The 24,110-nt window shown below is 43.6% G+C and overlaps 2 protein-coding genes and 1 gene segment (V, D, J or C); 2 read left to right on the forward strand and 1 right to left on the reverse strand.

The window, feature by feature from the left end:
• Positions 1–24,110, forward strand: part of LOC133138129 (Ig kappa chain V-III region MOPC 63-like) — a 340,842-nt gene that overhangs the window by 180,792 nt on the left and 135,940 nt on the right.
• On the reverse strand, positions 2,528–8,212 carry LOC133138128 (E3 ubiquitin-protein ligase TRIM11-like). 2 transcript variants are annotated; one of them, XM_061256622.1, is made up of 5 exons: positions 8,096–8,212; positions 7,364–7,414; positions 6,730–6,882; positions 3,905–4,057; positions 2,528–3,400 (listed from the first exon to the last, which is right to left on the reverse strand). In XM_061256622.1, exons 1-5 carry the CDS (start codon positions 8,097–8,099, stop codon positions 3,189–3,191), a joined length of 573 nt encoding a protein of 190 aa, XP_061112606.1. In that variant the 5' UTR covers positions 8,100–8,212; the 3' UTR covers positions 2,528–3,188. The 2 variants fall into 2 exon arrangements, with proteins under 2 accessions (XP_061112606.1, XP_061112605.1); XM_061256621.1 differs by having other exon boundaries at positions 8,012–8,203.
• LOC133138120 (Krueppel-like factor 15) lies at positions 11,371–23,226 on the forward strand. The gene is made up of 4 exons (XM_061256610.1): positions 11,371–11,505; positions 13,883–14,201; positions 14,301–15,110; positions 20,325–23,226. The coding sequence occupies exons 2-4, from the start codon at positions 13,984–13,986 to the stop codon at positions 20,491–20,493; spliced, it is 1,197 nt and encodes a 398-aa protein (XP_061112594.1). The 5' UTR covers positions 11,371–11,505; positions 13,883–13,983; the 3' UTR covers positions 20,494–23,226.

The raw sequence follows: 24,110 nt of genomic DNA on the forward strand, positions 1-24,110 counted from the left end.
ACTACCTGCTTTAGAAATTAATATAATACATATTTCTAAGTTGTGCATGACGGATATAACGTCGTTTTAATGATAATTAGTCTAGCTTGCTTGCTCGCGAGTTCCGAGGGTCGTAGCTAATGATAAAATTACAACGTGAACGTGGCAACTGGAAAGTCTTACCTACCTTTTTAACCGATATATAAGATAAAAAGTAAGTGCTGTTATTTAATTGTGGTTTCATAATTTAAAACGTGCCTACCTGAGTGATATTATTCACGAACTGGGGCTGGCGACGCAATGCTTTTCATTACAAGTTGCACTCGGATTGTCGGAAGACAATGTGTACAGCGATTTCGACAAAACCAATTGGAAGGGGGCAGGGCTGGACTGGGGCAAAAAATAGGCCCTGCCATTTGGCTCAGACCGGCCCACCACAATCGGTCGGACACCGCCCGCCCCTTGCAGCCTGTTCAATATGCATATGATGGATATCTACCATTCATCAAATCATCAGTGTCATGGACAGATCAAGTCTACCAATGCAAGTGTGGACCAGTGTACTCACTCACTGTCGACTTATTCCAAGGTGATGAGACATGGCTGCTGAGCAAATAATACCCATACTCATACTGTTAAGTAATTGTTAAAGAAAAAGCTCTGCTCAAAGTCATAGGAATAATTCAAATTATTTAATACAATTTTAAGTAAACAACATACATACAAAACATAAAACAAATACAATATGAACTCTGTAAATAGCAGACAATGTAGCCTGTAGGAAGGAGAGAAAAAGACGACAGACAGACAGACAGACAGACAAGGGACCGGTTTGAAAAGAGCGCTCAAACGGTCTGTCAAAATCAGCGCGCTTGCGCTGTTGTTGGACTAGGCTCATCTAGAGTTAGCAATAGCATTAGCCATTCTGTGCTAACATTCATAAGACCTAGCCCAAAGAATTATGCTAACGTAACGTTGCTTAGTGAGACCGAGTGACTGACTGACCGAGTGACTGCTTAGCTTACCTCTTTAGTGCTAGCTATATCCTCCACTGTCACAACTGACTCTGAGTCTGTGTCACTGTCCGACTCGCGTTGCGGCTGACTAACGTTAACGTTAACGTTACTACTACTGTTACTGCTACTAGCAGCAGTTCCAGAAAACATTTCTACATTTTGAGGCATCCTCTGCCAACTTTTGGACTTTCAGTCAGAAACGCTGAGATAATAATATGAGTAGATATGATAAATATAGGCATATTTAATTTTAATAGAATTTGAGTTTACAGGTATTTTGTCTGCATGAATTTGAGGATATCATGAATGGAAAGAGTGAGCTCTAAACAGAAAATGAAACAGCAGAGCAGGCTCATGTTGTATGTGAAATAGTTCTGATAGGTTCCCAGTTTTACTACTGCTAGTTGTACCAGTACCACAAACATATTTTGACACTATTCTTTGTATCTTGCCTATCTACGTGTAACACCCTGTCTCAAGTCGTCTCCGGCTAGCCACTTAAAGGCTACTCATTCCTTTGATATGTATGACCGTGAACTGTATTTAAACACACCACACACGCTAGTTGGGGTGAGATATTCTCAGAACATATGTCTGCATGTTCTTCATCGTCCTGCATTTGATTCCATGGAGAAGGGCTAATTATCCTAACAGCCGACACGCATGGATTTGCTCCGACAGCCATGAAATGAAGGCTTTTTAACTTCTGTCAGAGATTTGAGTGGTGTGTATTTTTGATTTGTTCATATGGACTAGCGCTCCACATTACACACCTGAGCACCTCTCCAATTCACTTCAAGTAAGCCAAGGTCACGTTCATTTTTTATCTTTGAAGCACAGCAAGTTTCAGCTTTTTCACTTTTCAGCTTTTCAGCCAGGCTCGTTTCGTCTCATTCTCGTCTCCCTGACCCACTCCGTCTCTTAGACTTTATTTCTGTCCGAGTTCAGAAACAACAACTCCAGTGATTCTACTCAGTGAGCGAGTCTTTCAAAATCCAGAATTAATGTTCTCTGATATTTCTCAGAGCTACATTCTGAAAATGACCCTTCACTGCTTGTGTTGCCAGGGAAACAACCACAAGAGTTTGGTGTATTTAGAAATGGATAAAATATTACAATGTAAGTGGTACACAGGCTACACTAGCTTCAGCACAGGTGAAATTAAATGAAATTACAGATATTTAGAATAATGTACAGGTACATGCATATGTCCAAACATCAATAAAACACCTGTGTTTTTGCCCACATTTGATTTTATGTGATGTGTAATGTAGCACAGTAATCGTTTGGTATGTTTCTGGTATTTTTCTGTTTTTACGGAATATTCAGTTACATTTGTTATTGTAATAAAAACATTAAGCAATAAAAAAAAGCATGTAGATGCATTTATTTAATTGGGACAAAAAACAACAACACAGCTTAAATGATAACAAAGGTCAGTGATTGGATTTTAAAATAAAAAGACAAGAAGTGGAAGTGGAATAAATCACTGATTCTCCCAGATCTGTCCATAATAGATCCATATTAAACATAGACAGTGAATCAGGTCACAGAGGAAGTTGCAGATGATGAAAAACAGTAGCAGTTCCCGCTGATCATTTAGTAAATCCCAGAAAAGCAGCAGTTGCAGTGGAACACTGAGGCAGTTCAGGTGGAGCAGCGTCAGGCTGCCATGGCAACGGCCCTCTGGGATTAAAACCTGTAACCTCTGGGTCACAAACACAGCTCTTTCAACAGACATTTTACCCATATTCAACTTTTCATCTGTCTTTCTTCAAAGATGAATACAACAGCATCAACGTATTTTTACAGGTAGATGTTGTTGTTACATTGTGCCCCTCATCTGAATATACTTAGTATATGAATGAAGAATAAATGTGTTCAGTTGTATTGTGATGTTAGTGGCAGGTTCTGTCAGCTCTGTGTATTTGGAGCACATCAGCATGTAAACACAAAAGTACACTGCGCTCATTCAGCAGAAGCTCTCATCCACAGACTCTTAGAAAGTGAAGTGCATTCACTGTAAAGTGCACTGAGCAGTGCCACATAAACACTAACACTAAGCCTGTAGCCAGGCAACAAGGTCTGCTGTAACAAGACTAGTCTAGAGCCATCTACAGATGGAAATTAGGCCAGGTTAGAGACAGAGGCTCTCAGGGTGTTAAAGTCCAGGCTTGCTGTAGCGCTGGATGCTCACTGGTTTGATAGTAAATGATCAGACTTGAGGTAATTTTTTTGTGACGACAAAAGCCTTTCAGCTCCTCTAGTCTGATCATTTACTTTATATTTCCTGCCTCGATTGTAAGGACCTTGAATACCAGGCTTTATGGCACCATCTTGTGGTGAGGACTGAATGGGCACCTTCTCCTCCAGCTCCACCAAGTTTCCATCTCCATCTGAAAGCTCTACAGTGGGAAAGGGCTATAATGAGCCAGCCTGGTTCAGCTCTACAGTGGGAAAAGGCAATAATGAGCCCAGAATTGTTAACCATTAGCCACAGTGTCTGCTGAGCCAAATAGTCCAACCCTGACCATAAATGATATCGTAGCCATAAACACAATAGCAATGCAGGCAAAACCCAGGATAGATGGGCTGAGTGAATGTGGTCTGGACCCTAATTTTTATTTAAATCAATTGAATTAACATATTTCGTGTCATGTAATTCCTTTTCTGTCTCATTTCGGTGTTTTTACCTCTCTCTCTACCTCTTTACGTCTCTCTTTTATCTCATTATTGTGCCTGAAAGAGTAACTGGAGGGAGAGCAGAACAAACCCCAGGACTTGTTATTACCCCCCATTATACAGACATTACCCCCCCCCCCCTTTCCTGCTGATCTCTTTATATGACACTGCTATAGAAACCCAATCCCTGCTCCTCTCAGCCTCCCAGTAACAGCATCCAGACACACCCTCTCTGCACAACACTTGGAGGTAGGGCTCAAATCTCTCTGGATGATCAGGATATGACCGGATCTCTCCCACCCTGGTCACCTCTCTGTTCCCCTCAGACAGACAGAGGTATCTGTGCGCTGTGTTCGGGTCCAGTGTGAGCTGACAGCCATCTGATGGAGGAGAAGAGAGGAGAGCTCCACTCACATATTTTACACATCATACATATTTTATACATCTTTCATATTTTATGTGTTTAAATGTGATATTTATTGCGCGTGAGTGAACACTATGGAAAAATACTAACCCAGCTGCAGCCCTTTTCCATAACGAGCAGGGGAAGATATTTAAGGCGCGATCGAGGCTGCAAACAGAGTCAGTCGGCGCCTATTCTGAGAGAGTAAGAAGCAGAGAGAGGAAGGACCGTCTGCGCCCTGCCGTACTGACCCTGAGGACTGACCCTAAAGGAGACCCCACCTTTACTGACGGCACACCCAAAGACCCGGAACCTGACGCCGGACATGTGAGCCTAATAGAGCCCCGTCATACTTACCCTGTACCTCTGTGCTTCCCTCCAGCCCTGACACCGGACACTGAGCCTAATAAAGCCCCGTCATACTCACCCTGTACCTTTGTGCTTCCCCCCAGCCCTGACGCGGCCCAAGAGGGAAGGAGGAGGGAGGCCCTGGAGCATACCTTGGTCTGGGAAGAACCTTAGTTTATTTTTCCCTACCCTTGCTCTGAGGGGGGGCGCTATCACCAATACCCCGAAAAAAAAAAAAAAAAAAGATTACTTTTTTTCATGTGTCTGGTTTCCAGCTGGGCCCACCCACTGCACCTCAGGATCCACCCCGAGGCACCACAGTGTGTATGCATGTGTGTCTGTATGTGTGTGTGAGTTGTGTATGCATACATGCATGTCAGAATGAGATTCATTCATTCATTATCTTAACCTGCTTATCCTGAACAGGGTCACAGGGGGGCTGGAGCCTATCCCAGCATACATTGGGCGAAAGACAGGAATACACCCTGGACAGGTCGCCAGTCCATCGCAGGGCACACACACCATGCACTCACACACTCTACTCTAAAAGGGTGAGGCCGGGGCTGGAGACTGCTCAATCATGGTGGCTAACTCATTAATGTAGATGTAGAACAGCGCAGGACTGAGACATAGACATCTTCAAAGGTAGATGTATAAGTTAAGTAATGTTTTGATTTTTGGGTTTTCCAAATTTTGTTTTAATGTCTGAATATTGGCTTTACTCCATTTATATGGGGGCTTTAGGGGACAGATCTTCTCTGCAGGTGAACTGCTCAGCAGCTTCTCAGGTAGACAGTCTGACAATGATCAGATATAGGGAGCTGTGATTTAATCAGGAATGCCCTGATGAAGCTGGGGCCTAGGTCAGTGATGACATAATCCACCACACTTTGTCCTAAATGTGAACAATATGTAAACCTTCCTAGGGAGTCTCCCCTGGTCTGGCCATTCACTATAAACAGACCTAGACTTTTACAGAGCTGCAGAACCTGTTTCCCACTCTTGTTGACCACACTGTCATTGTTTTGTCTGGTTGTTGTATTTGGTGACGGGTTAAGAGGAGTGTTACTAAATATGTGTGTGTTTCCATTGGAGTTAATCAAATCAACCTCTTTTCCTGTTCTGGCATTTAAATCTCCACATATCAGCACATATCCCAGTGAGTGAAAATGAACAGTTTTCACTCTCTCCCCTTTTCTCTCTCTCCCCTCCCTCCCTCTCTCCCTCCCCCTCTCCCCCCCCTCCCTCCCTCTCCTCTCCCTCTCCCCTCCCTTCCTCTCCTGTCCCTCTCTCATCCCCCCCTCTAATAAAACACTATTCAGGATGTAGTTATTAATTGTATCAACATTTTAATTCATAATTTTAATTAATTTCCCCATTTCCCTATTTCTCAAGATTCAAATGTGCCTGATTTGCCTGATAAGTGAATTGTGTATTAAAGCATTGACAATAACAACATTACAGTCAAAACAACAACCCCCAACATAACACACACATAGTAAACAACAACAACCACAGCCAAACACACATAGTAAACAACAACAACGCTTCCCCATATATGTACGTGTATATCTTTCTCTTTCTCTCTCCCCTCTCTATCCCCACTCCCTCTCTTTCCCCTCTCTATCCCCCTGCCTCTCTTTCTCTCTCTATCCCTCCTCTCTATCCCCCCTCCCCATCTCTCCCTTTCTGTCTCCTTCTCTCTCTCCCCATGTCTCCCTCTCTGTCTCCCTCTCTCAAATTCAAATTCAAATTGCTTTATTGGCATCAGCCAAACATTTTCTGTTCGATTTACAAAACAAAGAACCAATAAGACCTAGTTTACATGTGTGAACAAAGCACAGCCTTTTTCATGTATGCAAAGATATTATTTCATATTCAGTATGTTTCCCTCTCTTTAATTACAGCTGATCTTCCCTTCACTGCCTTATCCCAGATCACACAGTTTTACAGAGGATCCACACCAAACCCTAAACCCAGGATAGAGGGGCTGAGTGAATGTGGTCTGGACTCTGTGCAGGAGGGTCATTGTGCCAGAGACGCTGTAGAAGGACAGAGTTCCTGCCCTGTGATCCAGGTACACTCCTACTCTGGAGGAGGATGGAACAGGGATTTTAGTGATGTCATTATTGTGACTGAAATAGTAACTGGAGGGAGAGCAGAACAAACTCCAGGACTTGTTATTACATCCCATTATACAGTTATTACCCTGCCCTTTCCTGCTGATCTCTTTATATGACACTGCTATATAAACCCCACCCACACTCCACTCAGCCTCTCAGTAACAGCATCCAGACACACCCTCTCTGCACAACACTTGGGCCCAGCGCTCAAATCTCTCTGGATGATCAGGATATGACTGGATCTCTTCCACACGGGTCACCTCTCTGTTCCCCTCAGACAGACAGAGGTTTCTGAACGCTGTGTTGGGGTCCAGTGTGAGCTGACAGCCATCTGATGGAGGTGAAGAGAGGAGAGCTCCACTCACATATTTTACACATCGTACATATTTCATACATCTTTCATATTATATGTATTTAAATCTCATATTTTCTTCATTGTTCTCATCTTTAAGATGTTTAAAGCTTTAAAGTTTTAAACTTGCTTGTGTCTTCTGAAAGTTACTTTTCACTTATTTTTTACCCTTGTATTGGATTTTCAACCACTATGACTATGATCTTAATTATTTTATATTACTGCATATTGGTAACTTTCTCCACAGCATCCTACAACAGGAAATACAGTATATTATCATATATGATCAATATGTTTAATACCAGGATGACTGCAGCTGAATTGAGATGTGATTGAGATTCACAAGATCCTTAAAGCAAGTCGGCTTTGAAAAAAATGAAACAAATAATCTATTTCTTCATATTCCCTCATAATCTCTGGTTGCTTCATTCATTGATTTAAGGCTTAATTACAGACTCACATTGTAAGAAGTGCTTTCTGGTCAGGGGCTCTAGAACAGAGACTTCTTCCACTGTGGAGAGAGTGATCACAAGAGAGTTTAGCTTCTGAAGATGAACCTTTTTCTAAGATCCTGGAGAAATTGAATGCTTGTTTCAATCTGCAAGTAAATGACAGCTGAGGTCACCCAGAATACAGTATCAGAATGGGTCTCAAATGTTACACTAAAACAGAGCAGAGAGAGGAGACAGGATGGTTTCATCATGACACTACCTAGGAATTTGACTTGTGTTCTCTCCTCTCATCTCTATGCAGTATCTTGCATCCTAGTAAACAAAGACGTACTGGTCATACTGTATTTTGTTCTCTCAAGATTAAACAAAGCTTTCATTGAAAACTTTTAGGGTTATGCCCTAGCCAGAGGAACTGCCCCTAACATACTGGGTACTTTTATAGATTTAATCCCTTTTTTATATATAAATTTTATAGATCATCTGGAGCTTGTGAGCACTTGAAATGTTCCTCCACACTGTAATATATAAACCTTTATGTGACTCGGAAGTCACATTGAGATTAAAACTTATTTTACAAATGAGACCGGGCCAAGACAAACAAATTATTTACAAATTAATTATGCCCTTAATACAGCCCATACAGTAACTGTGCCCACAGTGAATAGTCACCGGATCCTTCAGTATATCCAAACAGATCGAACAGCTGAACTGGTCCTGATCCACCGAGATATTGTGCTCACCCATTTCACTGCTCACCCTGACAGAGACGAAGTTTAGCTGTGTTTCTCTGACAGAGACAGAGTTAAGTTTTGTGTCTCTGAAACTGCGTAACAGCAAGATTAGCAGTGACTTCCTGGTTCTGCCCACAGCTGCAGGAGGTGTGGTGTTGGACTGGGGCCAGGCTGAGCAGAGACGGTTGCGCAGAGCAGGCTGAGCAGAAATTTGAGCATTACACTGAAAATGAAACTGCACAGTGGTCTCAGGTTGTTTGTCCAACAAAAATAAGATTAAATGTAATTTTTATAAGAATGATCATATCCTGTACATATTTACAACCTCTGTAGAGAGACAAAGAAATATACTATGCAATTACCTCTGTATAATAATCAGTGCTTCTGGCAGGTTTGACAGCTATAAATGCAACGGCTAAAATACGTAGGGCCTATTATAGCATCAGAAGGTCACTAAACAAATTCAATCCTCCAATTAAAGGTACAATAGGTAAGGTTTTTGTTTTAAATCATTGTTACAAGACTTTTGTAAATCCCTTCCTATCATTGTAAAAGGCTCACTGACATGTTCACTCACCCTCTCCCTGTGTTTATAGTCCTTACATTCAGGTTTCAAAATATACAGTTGACAGATGTCACTCTGTACCAAAACATTGTGCAGCTGGTCAATAATTCAAGTTAATTGGTTGAAAATGGGTTCTAATTTCCACAGCCAATGGCATTTCAATTTCAACGCTTTCACAGAGAAGGGGGAGGGATAAACAGTGGTTTGAAGGTGTTTGTTGCTGCTATTCTTCTCTTGACCATTAGAAGTCTGAAATGACCTATTGTATCTTAGTTTGTCTCATCCCTCTGTGTTTTTAAACCCCAGTCTCAGTAGTTACCATTGTCAGAACGTTGATCATCATTTCAGTGCCGATTATGTGTAAGCCTGTTATTGTTAAGATTGCTGAGACACCCCTTTGCCTGATTTCAAGTTTGCCTTGCCCCTTTGTTTTGGCTTGGCTTTTGTCACTCTTCAAGTGCCTCCATAAATGTTCTGTGGGGTTCAGGTCAGGTGATTTTGGATTGTGCAGCAATCCTTGCTCTTCTTTGGTCTTTGAGTAGTTTGTGCCAAACTTCAAATTCCTAAAACTTTGTTAATTTCCAGGATTACATGAAAATAAATCCCAGATTTGGAACCCACTGTATGTCAGTTACATTACATTACATTACATTACATTACATGAATGACATTTGGCAGACACTCTTATCCAGAGCGATATACAACTAAGAGCAAAGTGCATACCCATAACCAGGGATAAGTGTGCTGAAAGACCCTAGAGGGAAGTACAATTTCAACTGCTACCCGCACAACAAAGATCAGGACCAGGGCCTATTTGATCACCAGAATTCTTTTATTTTATTATTTTTATTTTTTTAATACCGCACCACCTCCTGTGGCAAGGAGCCGAGGTATCGATATTGTACCATCCCAGGCAACCTGGAAGAAGTGACCAGAGAGTTGCTCCAGTTAAAAGGCATCTGCTAAAGTTGTGTACTGTCTGGATCCAGGATGATGTGGTTGGAATTGTATTCACATGTTGCCTGAGAGGACCTGCTGAAAAATTGGGTGAGGCAGCAAATTAGCATCCAGCCTGTGTGAATAAGCCTCCTTTTCCCTCAGTTCTGCTGATCTCTGAGTTTCTACATGTAGTACCCACCTGTGCATGTGTGACCATTTCAAATCATGAAGAACATGTTTTCTTCTTGTCTTTACAATGAGAGACAATTAGAACTGAATCACAGACTCTGTGTGAAATACTGTTTATTTGCTAAAGTGAAAATCATGCTATCAATAATAAGACTTGGTTTCAGCCCTGGAATGAATAAAAAACTGCAGAGTCATCTTCCAGGACAGTGTGATTCAACTTCCTCTCTCCCAGATGAACTGAGTAACATATTGTGAACACATTTATGGCTGTATTTCATTAAGACGGGCTGGTTTTTAAAAAATATCATTTTTGTATATATACTTTTTACAGTATATATTAGTACTCATTTGAGGTTGGTTTGGGGATAGGTGGGGGGGAGGGGGGGCTGAAAGCTTAATGAATATGATAGTGTCATTGAGCGATAGTACCTACACGTGACAAAAACAAGATCACATTACTTTTCTAAGCAAATGCCCAGATTTTTGTAAACAAGCACAGACAAATGCAACCCCTCACTTCTGATTTCAAGCCCAAAGTCATGTATTATAAGTTATTATAAGCATTATCACTGATTTGTCACTGACCCATATACACATAGGGAAGTTCAGGCGATAATCCAGAACAGCATTCTGCTATTTCCTGAGAATTAGCTTTCCTTTATCACCCAGATGCTTTTAATGGTGAGCTAGTATTCACCATTCATTGTACTGTGCAGACTTTACAGTATCCCATCTTGACAACAATACGCCTAGCTGTTCTATTTATCTATCCCTCTGGTAATCATAAACTCAAGTTGCAAATAATGTGGCTCACATCTGCCAACAATGCTGCTTTTCAGCAATCTCACCATACACAATATTACCAAATTAAACTGTTGTATTTTTAAGATATTCTTAGCTGAGCTGCATTTCATTTTTTAATGTCATGTCATTTGTTAATTGTTGTCTTATGCAGGAGAAAGTCAGGCTTGCCAGAATAAATTAATCATAAAAAAAGAGCAACGCCTCACAGCAAGGAGGTCATGGGTTCCAATCCCGGCCGGCCGGGGCCTCTCTGTGTGGAGTTTGGCCGGGGCCTCTCTGTGCAGAGTTTACATGTTCTCCCCACATTTGCATGGGTTTCCTCCCGGTAATCATAATAATAATAATAATAATAATAATAATAATAATAATAATAATAATAACAATAAACTATCAAGACGTTGTTGTGATTCGTTCATTTAGGAATGTATAATCACTCGACTCTTATTCTATGAATGAGTGATCATGTTTTACACGGGTCACACAGGATCATCAGACTGGCGCACTGATGATCGTGTGTCACCCGTGTAAGCTCTAAGCGCCTCAAATCCATTCCTGACGGGGATTTATCAAGCGAGAAGTCAGATTCCGACAGTAAGAAAGCCAGGCTGTCAACATGCAGTTCCTCCATTGACTATAAACGCCGAGACCGGCCTCCAGGCGCCGCTGGCCAATCGGGGTGCAGAGAGAGGACGAGCCTTCGGGAGCCTACCCCTGCTCCTCTTATAACTTACACCCCAGTAGTCATGTGACGGTAATATACTACTACTACAGTGCCGAGCGGAGGCGGGGTGGCGCCGTCCGACTTTGCAATGAGAAGCTCGTCTCAAGGACAAAACTCGCTGCACTTAGAATTGATCATTTTTCATTTGGAAACATAGAACACGTTGGAATTCGATGGTTTTTGAGTGTCCGCCGATGTAAGGTAATGTCGGATGCGATGTTTATCCTCCCTCCAAATGAATGTTTCCAGGCTTGTAGACACGGCGTCAGTCATATGTGTGTACCCTTCGGCATGCTGACGGACGAAAACATGTTTATGTTGTGGCTTATGGGGCGCGCTGCTCACGCGGTCGGTTTAAAGGGGCGGTAAATACCGTGCACAGCACAGTATGGACGGGCGCGCATGAAAAGTATTAGTGCTGCAAATAGTTTCATCGATAAGAATCAATTATGCATAGATAGCAAGGAGCGAAAACGACCAGAATTAGTGTCGAATGCTTTAGATATTTCGTTTACGTTCACAAAATCTTTCGCTGCACTGATACGACTTGAATATATTTCTAGCTCCTGTTTTGCTTTTAAATAACAACAGTAACTACAGTCGCTTTGTATTTTGCCTGAAACTTAATAGCTTCACGTATGCATACAATTATGATTGTTATCATTGCCGTTTTGTGGTATTGTTCCTCGCGCCTGGTAGTCTGTCTTGTATTAATATGTGACAGCATGTGCCGTGGGTTGGGTTACTCTCGGTCATTGTTAATTGGTTGGCTGTATAAGTGGCTCTACAACGGTAACCTGCCACAATCGCGATCGAGCTGATTTATCTCGCAATTTATGACTAAAGTTAGCTCAACACCAACGTTGCACGTTGTTTTTATTTTGTTGTTTAATTGGAGATCGCTTGAAGGGAACGAACTGGAAAAATATCACTTAATCTATTACTTTTCATGTACAATATTATTAATTTCTTGGTATTACTGAAAGCAACACATGCCATTTTGTCAGCAGAAAGAGTTGCGTATTTGACGTATTTGATTTTTTTAGTCAGTTTGCATGGATAAAAAAGTTAATCATGCGATCGTTTTCCGCAAATGGGATCTTCTAAATCCAGCAGGATGACATCAGTAAATGTTTACAGAACATTAGTTGACATTGGAGAGCCCACAACCCGGACATGTGCGTAAGTAATTGTTGGGGCATTGTTTGCTCTTGGCGGTGTGTTTGACTCGACCTTGTACATCAGCCGCCTATGAACTTGAAATGGAAACGCACTCAGAAGGCGAGTTGGAGGTGTCCTCAGTCCGCCGCCGGACTCAGAAGAGCCCACATCTGCGCACGTGGTATGGAGCGCTTGCCCAATGCTGAGCGGAACTTTGGACAAACAAGAGGCGATAGGATTAATATTTGAACACGTTTACTGGTTTACTGGTTTCTTGTTAAAATCTCACTGGGATTAATTTCTCACGTACATTTTCTACTAAAGTCGAGATTCATGAAATGTTACTAACCTCCTTCATGAACAAGTTGCAGGCTATACATTCAGTGAGCACTTTATTAGGTGGATCAGCTTGTTAATGCAAATGTCTAATCACCCAATCATGTGACAGCAAGTAAATGCATAAAAGTATGCAGACGTGGTCAAGAGGTTCAGCTGTTTTTCAGACCAATGGGGAATGGGGAAGAAATGTGATCAAAGTGTGGACTGTGGAATGGCTGTTGGTTCCAGACAGGGTGCTTTGAGTTGGGATTTTCATGCACAACAGAGTTTACAGAGAATGGTGCGAAAAACAAAAAACATCCAGTGAGCAGCAGCTGACAGGAAGGTGACAGTAACACAAATAACCACACATTACAACAGCATCTCTGAACACACAATGCGTCAAACCTCTAAGTAGATAGGCTACAGCAGCAGAAGACCAAAAAATACAAATAAGAAGTCTAATAAACACCTAATAAATTGCTCAGAGTGTTTATAGCCTATATACTTTTTACATTTTTCATATATATATTTATCATGCTTGTTCGCTTTGAGTCTTGTAAATATTGAGCTCTGCCAAGTACATAAAAAGACAAAACTACATTTCTAATTGTTTAATGTTTAATGTTTAATGTTTAAAGGCCATGAATAGGCCTACTTGTAAGTATTTGTTACGAGTTATTTTAATTTAAATTTGTGAAAAAATGCCCTTGCGCTTTGCAAATATGCAAAGCACATGTGTGTTGAATGATCATATTATTTTCAACGTCAAAGACGAACATCTGCATCCAGTTTGCGGGTGACGTACTGCGCTGAGCTGTTATTCATGCAATTCCTGCAGTGGCCTATTTCTATTGCCTGCGAAAAAAGCAATCGCAACAGTTGTTTGTCCTTTGAGTTTGAACACTTTGTCTATCCCTCTGTCAGCTCTAGGTTATAACATGTTGTGCTACGTTTAATCTCCATTACGATGTAAAGGAGAACAATTCAACAAAGAAGAGAAAATCCTGAAAAAGGTTACTGAATTGAAGGCCTGTATTGTTGAGCCTTGGCACGCGTCCATGGCAATGACCTTCCTCTCTTCTTCTCTGTTTTGCAGGAGGACGAGGCTTGGAACGTAAATACATTAGTATACATATACTGATTTATATAGAACTGGAAGGGACGACGTGCGGACGGTTTTGATTGGCTGGGCCAGGAATGGTGGATCACCTGCTGGCGAGTGAGGAGACGTTTGGCTCGGACGTGTTTTCAGCGCGGCCGTACTTCCTGTCGGACATGGGGACGGACGCGGGGAGGCACCACACGCTGCCGTCGCCCTTTTCAGAGGACGACCTGAGCGACGTGTCCAGCCTGCGGTCCTGCTCCAGCCCCGAGGCCCAGCTCCTGGGCTGCAGCTCCGGTTCAGAGAGCCTGCGGTCCTGCTCCAGCCCCGAGGCCCAGCTCCTGGGCTGCAGCTCCGGTTCAGAGAGCCTGCGGTCCTGCTCCAGCCCCGAGGCCCAGCTTCTGGGCTGCAGCTCGGGCTTAGAGAGCCAGGGCGGCCTCCTCGACCTCCTGCTGCTGCACACCTCCCTCTCCGGCCTGTGGGAGTCGCCACGCCCACAGCCGGCTGAGGACGAGAGGTTGGGCTTCCCAGCGTTCTCACCCGGCCTGGAGGAGCGGACGGGGCTGTTCCAGCCCACGCTGGAGGAGATCCAGGAGTTCCTGGAGGAGAATATGGAGGTGGTGGCTCTGAAGCAGGAGCCTGGGGGGCGGGAGCTGGCCAAGGGGTGCGGGGCTGACCACGCGGCCCAAAAGGCGCCCCTGTCCAGTGCCAACATCCCCGCCCCAGCCGAAACTGAGCCCAGAACCGCCCAGTCTAGCCCCAACCTGGACCCCAGCCCTTTGGGCGGGATAAAGCAGGAGGAGGGTCCGGTGGGCGAGGCTGGGGGAGGGGTGTCGGTGGTCCTGCAGGTCCAGCCCGTCCAGATTAAGCAGGAGCCCCCGCCCCCACAGCTCCTGGTGACCATCCAGGGCCACACCTTTGCCCTCGTGCCCCAGCTGCCACCCTCCTCTGCCAGCCTGAGCACCTCGCCCAAATTCGCCCGCATAGCGCCCGTCCCCATCGCTGCCAAGCCCCAGGGCGGAGCCGGGGCCGGGGCCGGAGGGCTCCTGTCTGGGGGGCAGAAGCTCCAGAAGAGCCCGGTGGCGGACCTGATTAAAATGCACAAATGCTCTTTCCCCGGGTGCTACAAGACCTACACCAAGAGCAGCCACCTGAAGGCCCACCTGCGTAGGCACACTGGGGAGAAGCCCTTCGCCTGCACCTGGCCAAGCTGTGGCTGGAGGTGAGGGTGTGTGTGTGCAGGTGTGTGTTTGTGTCCAGGTGTCTCTGTGCAGATGTGTGTTTGTGTCCAGGTGTCTCTGTGCAGGTGTGTGTTTGTGTCCAGGTGTCTCTGTCCATCGCAGGGCACATACACCATTCACTCACACATTCATACCCACGGGCAATTTAGACTCTCCAATCAGCCTGACCTGCATGTCTTTGGACTGTGGGAGGAAACCGGAGTACCCGGAGGAAACCCACGCTGACACGGGGAGAACATGCAAACTCCTCACAGAGGCCCCAGCCGACCGGGATTCAAACCCAGGACCTCCTTGCTGTGAGGCGGCAGTGCTGCCCACTGCACAATCCGTGCCGCCCTTGTATGCAAACATTACACCTCCTAAATACAAGAGGGTGATATTGGCAAATAGACTGATCTGAGGTTAACAAAATATGAGTATATGAGCAATGATAAACAACTACTGCTAATATTAATGTTGGCTCATTTGCTAGCTAACATGAGCCAAAATCATCACAGCATGATTGTGGAATTATTTCACCAAAAAGCAATATGCAAATTGTGCTGTACAACCAGGGGTGGGAATTTAGAAATTTTGGTACTAGCCACCTGCCCTTGTGCAGCAAAAATGTTACAAGCTACGATACATTTTCACTCCATCCTGCCTTCAGTGCGTAAAGAACATTGAGCTTTTACAACTTGGTTTTCGCAATTTGTGCCACTTGCCAGCTCATATCACGGCTGGTCTCCCTGTGTCTGTATCGGCCTCAGTCTGCAGTGAAGCAAGCTGTTGCAGGCTGTACCATTGCAGCTGCAGTAAATGGTTTGCATTTATATAGCGCCTTTATCCAAAGCGCTGTACGATTGATGCTTCTCATTCACCCATTCAGACACACACAGACACACGGCGATTGGCTGCCATGCAAGGCACCAACCAGCTCATCAGGAGCATTTAGGGGTTAGGTGTCTTGCTCAGGGACACTTTGACACAGCCCAGGCGGGGGATCGAACCGGCGACCCTCCGACTGCCAGACAACTGCTCTTACTGCCTGAGCCATGTTGCCCCACAGTACTCGGTCTGCAGACCAGAGCACATGTGAATGGTCTCCATATCATGGCAGCTACAGCCGCATGAGTGGCTGTCTTAGCACAAACCCTTTCCTGACCTCTTCCCACAGCTTCATCCGTTCATGCTGCTGGCTACATGCGAAAGCACTCTGTTCAAATCTGTCACAGCTGTACCTCGCACCGTATTGAAACCTGCAAGCTTGTGCTGAAGTTTTGTTGACCTTACAGTGTGTATGAGTGCATGAATGACTATGATGGACAGTCAGGCTGAAATGTTTGACAGAGATGGGCAGTGTGAGGATGAAGATGATTGGCTGAGATGGACAGTGTCAGGTTGAAAATGATTGGCTGAGATGGGCAGTGTCAGGTTGAAGATGATTGGTTGAGATGGGCAGTGTGAGGATGAAGATGATTGGTTGAGATGGGCAGTGTCAGGTTGAAGATGATTGGTTGAGATGGGCAGTGTGAGGATGAAGATGATTGGTTGAGATGGGCAGTGTCAGGTTGAAGATGATTGGTTGAGATGGGCAGTGTCAGGTTGAAGATGATTGGTTGAGATGGGCAGTGTCTAGAGGGTCAGACTCGCGTGTACCACACAGGGGACCTTTACCGATGCATACCTGCAGCCCACCTGCAGCGGTGGTGGAGCGGTCAGTCCTACTGCCTGAGAGTGCGTGGAGTTGACCTCAGAGGCCACAGTCTGCACACCCTTTCAACAAAGCATTCAACACGTACAGCTTCTCCATGTTTGTTCACTTTCTTTATGGAATGATTATTTGTGCTCCAGATGAACAGGGTCCAGACAGACATTTGGAGAGTGCCGGTTTGGTTTGGTACCAGCGACAGCAGCCCAGGACATCTGACTTCACTTCAAAGTTCAAAATGTAGTTCTTATCTTGGGTTCCAAACAAAACATAAACTTAATGTTGGGTGATTTTTTTTTAGGTGTGATGTGATGTTTCAAAAGATATTTGTTAGTTACAAGTTTCCCTTAAAAGGAATTATCATACAATACACACCTTAAATTGCGTGCTGCATTTATTGAATGTTTTCCACCTACAGAATGCAGATAAGATATGTTAGGATAGAAATTTGTGTACCAAATTTAGATCAAGGATACAATGGCAGTACCCCATCAGCGATTTGTTCCTGCAACCTTTTACTGCTGCAAATGTGCTTTGGTTCAATTAGCCTTTCACTTAGTTGTGTCATAGGAGAGTTTGACTTCCTGTTTGTGTTCAGGCACTGTACCTCTGAAGTTTGTAAGCATTTATTCCCTTCGGCCGTGGTGATGGCCCTGCATGGCCTGAAGTTAAATATCCACAGACGCTTGGCTCAGTTTAAGTGCTCACAGGCCTCCTTATCTTTGTTTTGCCAGTGCTGGATTGGAGATTAGATAAGCCTTTGAAGTGAGGGTAGACTTTGGCCCTCACTGTCTGTTTGCCCTGACCGCATCTGCGTTCACTTGCGTACCCTCTGGCAAATGGGTACACTGCCCCCCAGACAATGGGTACACTGGGCCCCAGACAATGGGTACACTGGGCCCCAGACAGTGGGTACACTGGGCTCCAGACAGTGCGTACACTGGGCCCCAGACAGTGGGTACACTGGGCCCCAGACAGTGGGTACACTAACCCCAAGACAGTGGGTACACTGTTCCATGGACCGTGGGTACACTGGGCCCCAGACAATGGGTACACTGGGCCCCAGACAGTGGGTACACTGGGCCCCAGACAGTGGGTACACTAACCCCAAGACAGTGGTTACACTGTGCCCTGGACAGTGGCTACACTGCCCCCCCCCCCACACCGTGGGTACTGGATCCCCAGACAGTGGCTACACTCACCCTCCAGATAGTGGGTACACTGAACTCCAGACAGTGGGTAAAATGCAGTGCAAACATTATTGCTGCATTTCTGTGCACTTGGTGAACTTGGTGAGGAATGTTGTTTGGTCTGCAGCTAATTCTTGCTGCTAGCTTCCTTAGCGCTCATGTGCTTGCTCTGTGAAGGGAGAATGAGTCTTACGTAGCGTAGGCGTGGGGACACATTGCCCTCTGAGCGAGTTCATTTTGAGCTTGTGTTCGTGAAATAATGAGGGGTCTTGCAGAACCACCAGTGCAAAATATCTTTTGTTCTCCTGTGGTGATGTGGCCATTGCTTAGAGGCATATTTAAGTCTGTACAGAGCTGCTTCTTGTTTGAGCATGTGCTGCTGGTTTCAGAGTGTATGTGTGTATGTATGTGTATGTGGTGGTAGTAATTATTTTTTGAGGCAGAAACCAAAGCACTCACTGTGTGATGCATGGCAGCCATTTTGTGTCAGAATGCTCACCAAACGCAGAACTTTTTTTTTGCCAGTGAAACTGAGGCATGATTAGGCGGTGAGTTGTGAATTTAGCCAGGACACCAGGGAACACCTTACTCTGCAATATGTGTCATGTGATCTTTAATGACCACAATGAGTCAGAACCTTGGTTTAACATCTCATCCAAAAGACAGGATTCCCTATTACACTGTGTCCTCATCACTGGGCTGGGCAATTGGGGTTTACTTTTACCAGAGGTAAGATCACCCCCCTACTGGCCCAGCAACACCACTTCCAGCAGTGACTTAGTTTCCCCAGGAGGACTCCCATCTGAGTGCTCACCTTAGCTTCATCCATTCAGCAGAAACAGGATTCCTGGTGGTATGGCTACATGAGTGTGTTTTTGTGCAAGTACAGGTATGACTGAGTTGGACAGTGTCAGGATAAAGATGATTGGCTGAGATGGACAGTGTCAGGATGAAGATGATTGGCTGAGATGGACAGTGTCAGGATAAAGATGATTTGCTGAGATGGACAGTGTCAGGATAAAGATGGTTGGCTGAGATGGACAGTGTCAGGATAAAGATGGTTGGCTGAGATGGACAGTGTCATGATGAAGATGATAAAGACTGAGGTTAGCGCCTAGCATCTCTCACTTGTTTCAGTAGAGCGCTAACAAGGTTAGCACCTAGCACCTCTCACCTGATCCTCTGCTCTTTGCCTCTAGCTGAAGACTGTAGATATGAAGTTCACAGTAACATGTAACATACCTGTTCAGTGTTTAGCCGATCCAAATTAAATCGCAAGTTCGATCCAAGTGTGACTGACCCAATTGTAGGAGATGCATACTGATGCGTAAGGTGCTGCATTCTCCCCATGTATCTGTGGCTCCAATGTATCTTGTGCTCTGGGTTGCATTGGTACCACACACATATACACACATACACACACACACACATACACACACTCACCCACACACACATACACATACTCACCCACACACACATACACACATACACCCACACACACAAATATGCACACAAACCCACGCACACATACACCACGTCTTGTCCTCTGCTATATTTTACACTGTGTATATGGGACCTGCTTGTGCTGAATGGTGACAGATCATAGGGCACTGAGATGTATGTGTGAAGCTACTGTGAGTTGTCAATTGTGTACTTGTTTGAACCAATGAAAAGGTTTTGCTCTCCACAAAAAACTTTTATTGGTCCAAATTGGTGAGTCACTGAAGTTCTATGTTAGCTCCTCCCATTTTTGGCTTTCTGAAAGCTTACCCTCCCATTGCCCCCTAGTGGAGTTTATCAATGGGCATGTTAGCGCAGGCTAGTGGAGTTTATCAATGGGCATGTTAGTGCCACCTAGTAGAGTGTATCGATTGGCATGTTAGAGCAGGCTAGTAGAGTTTATCGATGGGGAAGTTAGCACAGGCTAGTGGAGTTTATCGATAGAGATGTTAGCACAGGCTAGTAGAGTTTATCGATGCGGAAGTTAGCACAGGCTAGTGGAGTTTATCAATGGGGTTGTTAGCACTGGCTAGTGGAGTTTATCAATGGGGAAGTTAGCACAGGCTAGTGGAGTTTATCGATAGAGATGTTAGCACAGGCTAGTGGAGTTTATGAATGGGGATGTTAGCGCAGGCTAGTGGAGTTTATCAATGGGGTTGTTAGCACTGGCTAGTGGAGTTTATCAATGGGGATGTTAGCGCAGGCTAGTGGAGTTTATCAATGGGGTTGTTAGCACTGGCTAGTGGAGTTTATCAATGGGTGGGACTTTTGGAGCGGTAAACGTTATTCTCCTCTCTTCTTCCTCTCCTACCCAGGTTTTCTCGCTCGGATGAGCTCTCCCGACATCGACGCTCCCATTCAGGGGTGAAGCCATACCAGTGTCCCGTCTGTGAGAAGAAGTTCGCTCGCAGTGACCACCTGTCCAAACACATCAAAGTGCACCGCTTCCCCCGGAGCAGCCGAACCGCGCGCCCCTCAACCTGACCCCTGACCCTCCAAGGGGGCCGAGAACCTGGGACAGAGAGAGATGAGTGAGAGAAGGAGTGGATGAGAGAGAGAGAGAGAAGGATGAGAGAGAGAGAAGGAGTGGATAAGAGAGAGAGAAGGATGAGAGAGAGAAGGAGTGGATGAGTGAGTGAGAATTTATGGTGGGTGAACAAATGGCAAAGAAAGGAAAAACAAAACCTGTTACTTGGTTAGGCTTCTGTGTGGATACCCGGCTCTTCCCACAATTCTCTCTGTTTTTTACTTTAAATTTAAAATATCAGAAGTGTATTTCAGAAGTGTAAGATCAGAAGTGTATAGGTTTGAGGTATGTTGTGCTGTTGGTGCACCTGCCTGTTCAACCTGGTTAAATGCAGGAAATTCCTCAGCATTGTTTATCTTTGGTCAACATTAGCTAATTTCTCAGGGAATTTGCCTTGGAGCACAACAATCACTTTTAAATTTAACATGCATCAATTTAGCATACATCAGAAAATAAGGTTTTTAAGGTGCTTTTTGTCAACAGCAGTGGTTTTAACTGTCAATACGATAAAAGTTCAGATTAAATGGACTTGTTCTCATTTGTATTTGCATAATGCAATGTCCTGTAGTCATGTTGTACAAGACAATGAATTATCATAAACTAAGTATGAGAAATAAGCTACCGATGACTACAATGTAAATGGACCATTCTGTGTTGTTGCCTGAACCATTTTAAAATACAGACACTTGGAAATGCTTGAACTGCTGATAGTAATCAGGATAATGTTGTTATAAGCTATGGGTGAACTCTGAGACCCAAGCTTCAGTGCAGAGAGAGAACTTGATTGTTTCCCAAGGGCTCAAAGTCCTTCTCAAAGGCAGGTTTATCAACAACCAACAAAATGGCAAACTCACCCTGACAAAGAAAAAAATGTGCACACTGATAATGTTGTGATGTCAACCACAACCAGCTGGCCTTTCAGATCAGTATTGAAGAATTTCTTGTATTTTGTGTGTATTTTCAATGATCAGCTGGTCTTGTGATTGTAATTTTATATGGACTGTAGTTTGCATTTGTCCTTACATTTGAATGCATTATATATTTTCTTCATAATCATAAATTTAATGCATTTTCTGAAGTCGCACTGTTTGTGAACAAAAAATGTGTTATTGCTTTTAACTGTGAGTCAAAGTTCAGGACAAATGTTAATCGAATACTTCATTGTTCATTGAATGCCTTGCTGTTGAGATATCAAAATGTAATACATTTGTTCAGCCTTAATGCAAGTTGGTCTTCAATATCGTAGTTCAGGTACAGTGGGGTCCAAAAGTCTGAGACCACATTGAAAATCTGGCATTTTGTTTTCATGTAATCCTGGAAACAAACAGAAAGTTTTAGGATTTAAAAAACAAATTCAAGTTATTCAAAGCTTTGCAATAACCACTCGAAGACTAAAGAACAGCAAGGAGTGCTGGACAATCCACAATCACCTGACCTCAACCCCATTGAACATTTATGGGGGTACTTGAAGACTGACAGAAGCCAAGCATTCAGTAACCTCACAAGATGCTCTTTGGAACATTGTCAAATAATGCTGGGATAACATGAATCATCAGGTTTTGCACAAATGTGTGGAGTCCATGCCAGCTTGAGTGCATGCTGCCAGTAAAGCAAAAGGGGGGCATACCATATAAGAAATTCCGAAATTCATGTAGTTTTCAAAGATTAAATTTTTTCACTTAAATTGTTATGCTGATAATATAATTTGTAATTAGAAAAGAATGCAAAATAGAAGCATGTTCACTCGTGGTCTCAGACTTTTGGACCCTACTGTATTTTTTGTAATAAAACTACTTTCTATGTGAAAAAAATAAATAGCGTTAAAAAACAGTGGGATATGAATTTAAAAGCAAAGCAAGAAGGACATTTCTGAATATGAACTCAGACAATGGAGTGTTCAGTAGCTACAATGAGTAAATGTCTTGACTTCTGCCTTAACTGTTCAGACTGTGTTACTGGATCGCTCCCCTGTTGTGTGAGTGTGTGTGTTGTGTGTGTGTGTGAATGCTGCCCTGCTGTGTGTGTGAAACGCTTGCTTCCTGTATGCCATTCCCAGCTGAGGCTGCTGGGAGCTGTAGTCCTGGTGCCTCTGCGGTTTGAGAAAAACATCCAGAACCACATCTCCAAACTGCCTGGGGAACATTGTTCAACCTCACCGTGCGGAGGGACAAGATGAGCGTAGCTACTGCTAATGCACCCTCAGCCACCAGCCCAATTAAAACCTGCGGGCCCCGCCTTTCTGTTTTTCCTCCACCCCATAACGGTACATCGTACTTGTGGTGCTTTGACTGGTGCAGACATCCGATTGGTGCGAATCAGCAGTTCATTCATTTTACCTGTATGCTCTCCGAAAAACAAAATGGCTGCTGCCGAAGTGTGTGTCAAATCAACAGAATTTGAATGGTCCAGTAGGGACCATATGTACTCTACAAGACCTCAAAGTACTCACTGAACATTTTTCCATGCGTGTCATGCGTTCTTTATAGCAAATAGGAAGACGTCCATGTGTATGTTCCACGTATGTTCTTGGCGTGAGGCAGTGTGATTGGATGTCAGGAGAAACCATTCCTTATTTTGAGGTTTGTAATGTTTGTGAAAACTGGCACTTCAGTGCAAACTTTCGAATGTATGTAAATAAGAGGAAATGTATATACTCTAGTGACACTCACCTTGCAAAACTGCAAACTGTAAACAAGTGTACATAATAACAATTATATATAAATATATATTTTTTTCTTTGTTGTACTTGGATCTGTTAATAAAATAAATTCAAATAAATTTGAATTGAGTTTCTGTCTGTTGTTTGGAATTGCATTTTTTTAAATTTAATGAAGTCAAAGTTCTGGATAGGGGTTGATTGAATCAGGGCTTCATTTGCTATCTTGCCTTTGTGGAAGATTCTGGATGCTTTGTGCAGGCTCTGTAGGGTGTTTACCCATGAGCCCTCAGTGACGTCAGTACTGCTACCCGTCCTTCACAGTGTCAGATTTGGAAAAAGTACCTCCAAATAAATGATTGAAAGAGCCTGCTTAGACTTTAGGTTGAGTGCTCAAGGGTAGACATAGGTACCATGTGGTGATTACTTAACCCTCATATTATGTTTAATAATAAGATTTTATGAGCACTTTTATGTTTGGGGTCAAATTTACCCCAACAGTTTAAATAAACACACAATTATTGTAATTGAGAAATTGACACGTTATGTGTCACCTTTCTTATTTTTTCCCAAATGACTAGCCTTTTATCCTTAATTATGAAAAATATGTGATAAATGAAAGTTTGAAACCTGTATGGGAAAGTGCCACCAGAATCATCCACAAAGAAATCTGATAAAAATAAAAATGGTTGTGTATTTTCTTACATTGTATACACCTACCGAGGGTAAACATAACCCCACACAACACATCAGTATGTAAAGTTGCTACGTGACACATAGCATTATGTTTATTTATTAAAATCATACAGGTTAACTTTTTAACCCTTTGATGCAGTTGGATCACTTTTGACTTTTGCATCAAAGGGTTAAGAGAGGTCAAACACTCAATGGGGTCAAATTGACCCCAGACATAATATG

Source organism: Conger conger, chromosome 10, assembly GCF_963514075.1.
Source record: "Conger conger chromosome 10, fConCon1.1, whole genome shotgun sequence".
Taxonomy (NCBI): Eukaryota; Metazoa; Chordata; class Actinopteri; order Anguilliformes; family Congridae; genus Conger; species Conger conger.

Bases quoted from the DNA above. Each gene is read 5' to 3' on its own strand.
- LOC133138128 (XM_061256621.1), bottom strand. From the start codon at position 8,099: ATGGGTGAGCACAATATCTCGGTGGATCAGGACCAGTTCAGCTGTTCG. The intron at 7,415-8,011 runs GTGGGCACAGTT...CTCTCTCCACAG, and splicing joins GGATCCGGTGACTATTCACT to TGGAAGAAGTCTCTGTTCTA. The intron at 4,058-6,729 runs GTGTGTCTGGAT...CTCCTCCATCAG, and splicing joins CCAAGTGTTGTGCAGAGAGG to ATGGCTGTCAGCTCACACTG.
- LOC133138120 (XM_061256610.1), top strand. From the start codon at position 13,984: ATGGTGGATCACCTGCTGGCGAGTGAGGAGACGTTTGGCTCGGACGTG. The intron at 14,202-14,300 runs GTCCTGCTCCAG...TCTGGGCTGCAG, and splicing joins TCCGGTTCAGAGAGCCTGCG to CTCGGGCTTAGAGAGCCAGG. The intron at 15,111-20,324 runs GTGAGGGTGTGT...TCTCCTACCCAG, and splicing joins TGGCCAAGCTGTGGCTGGAG to GTTTTCTCGCTCGGATGAGC.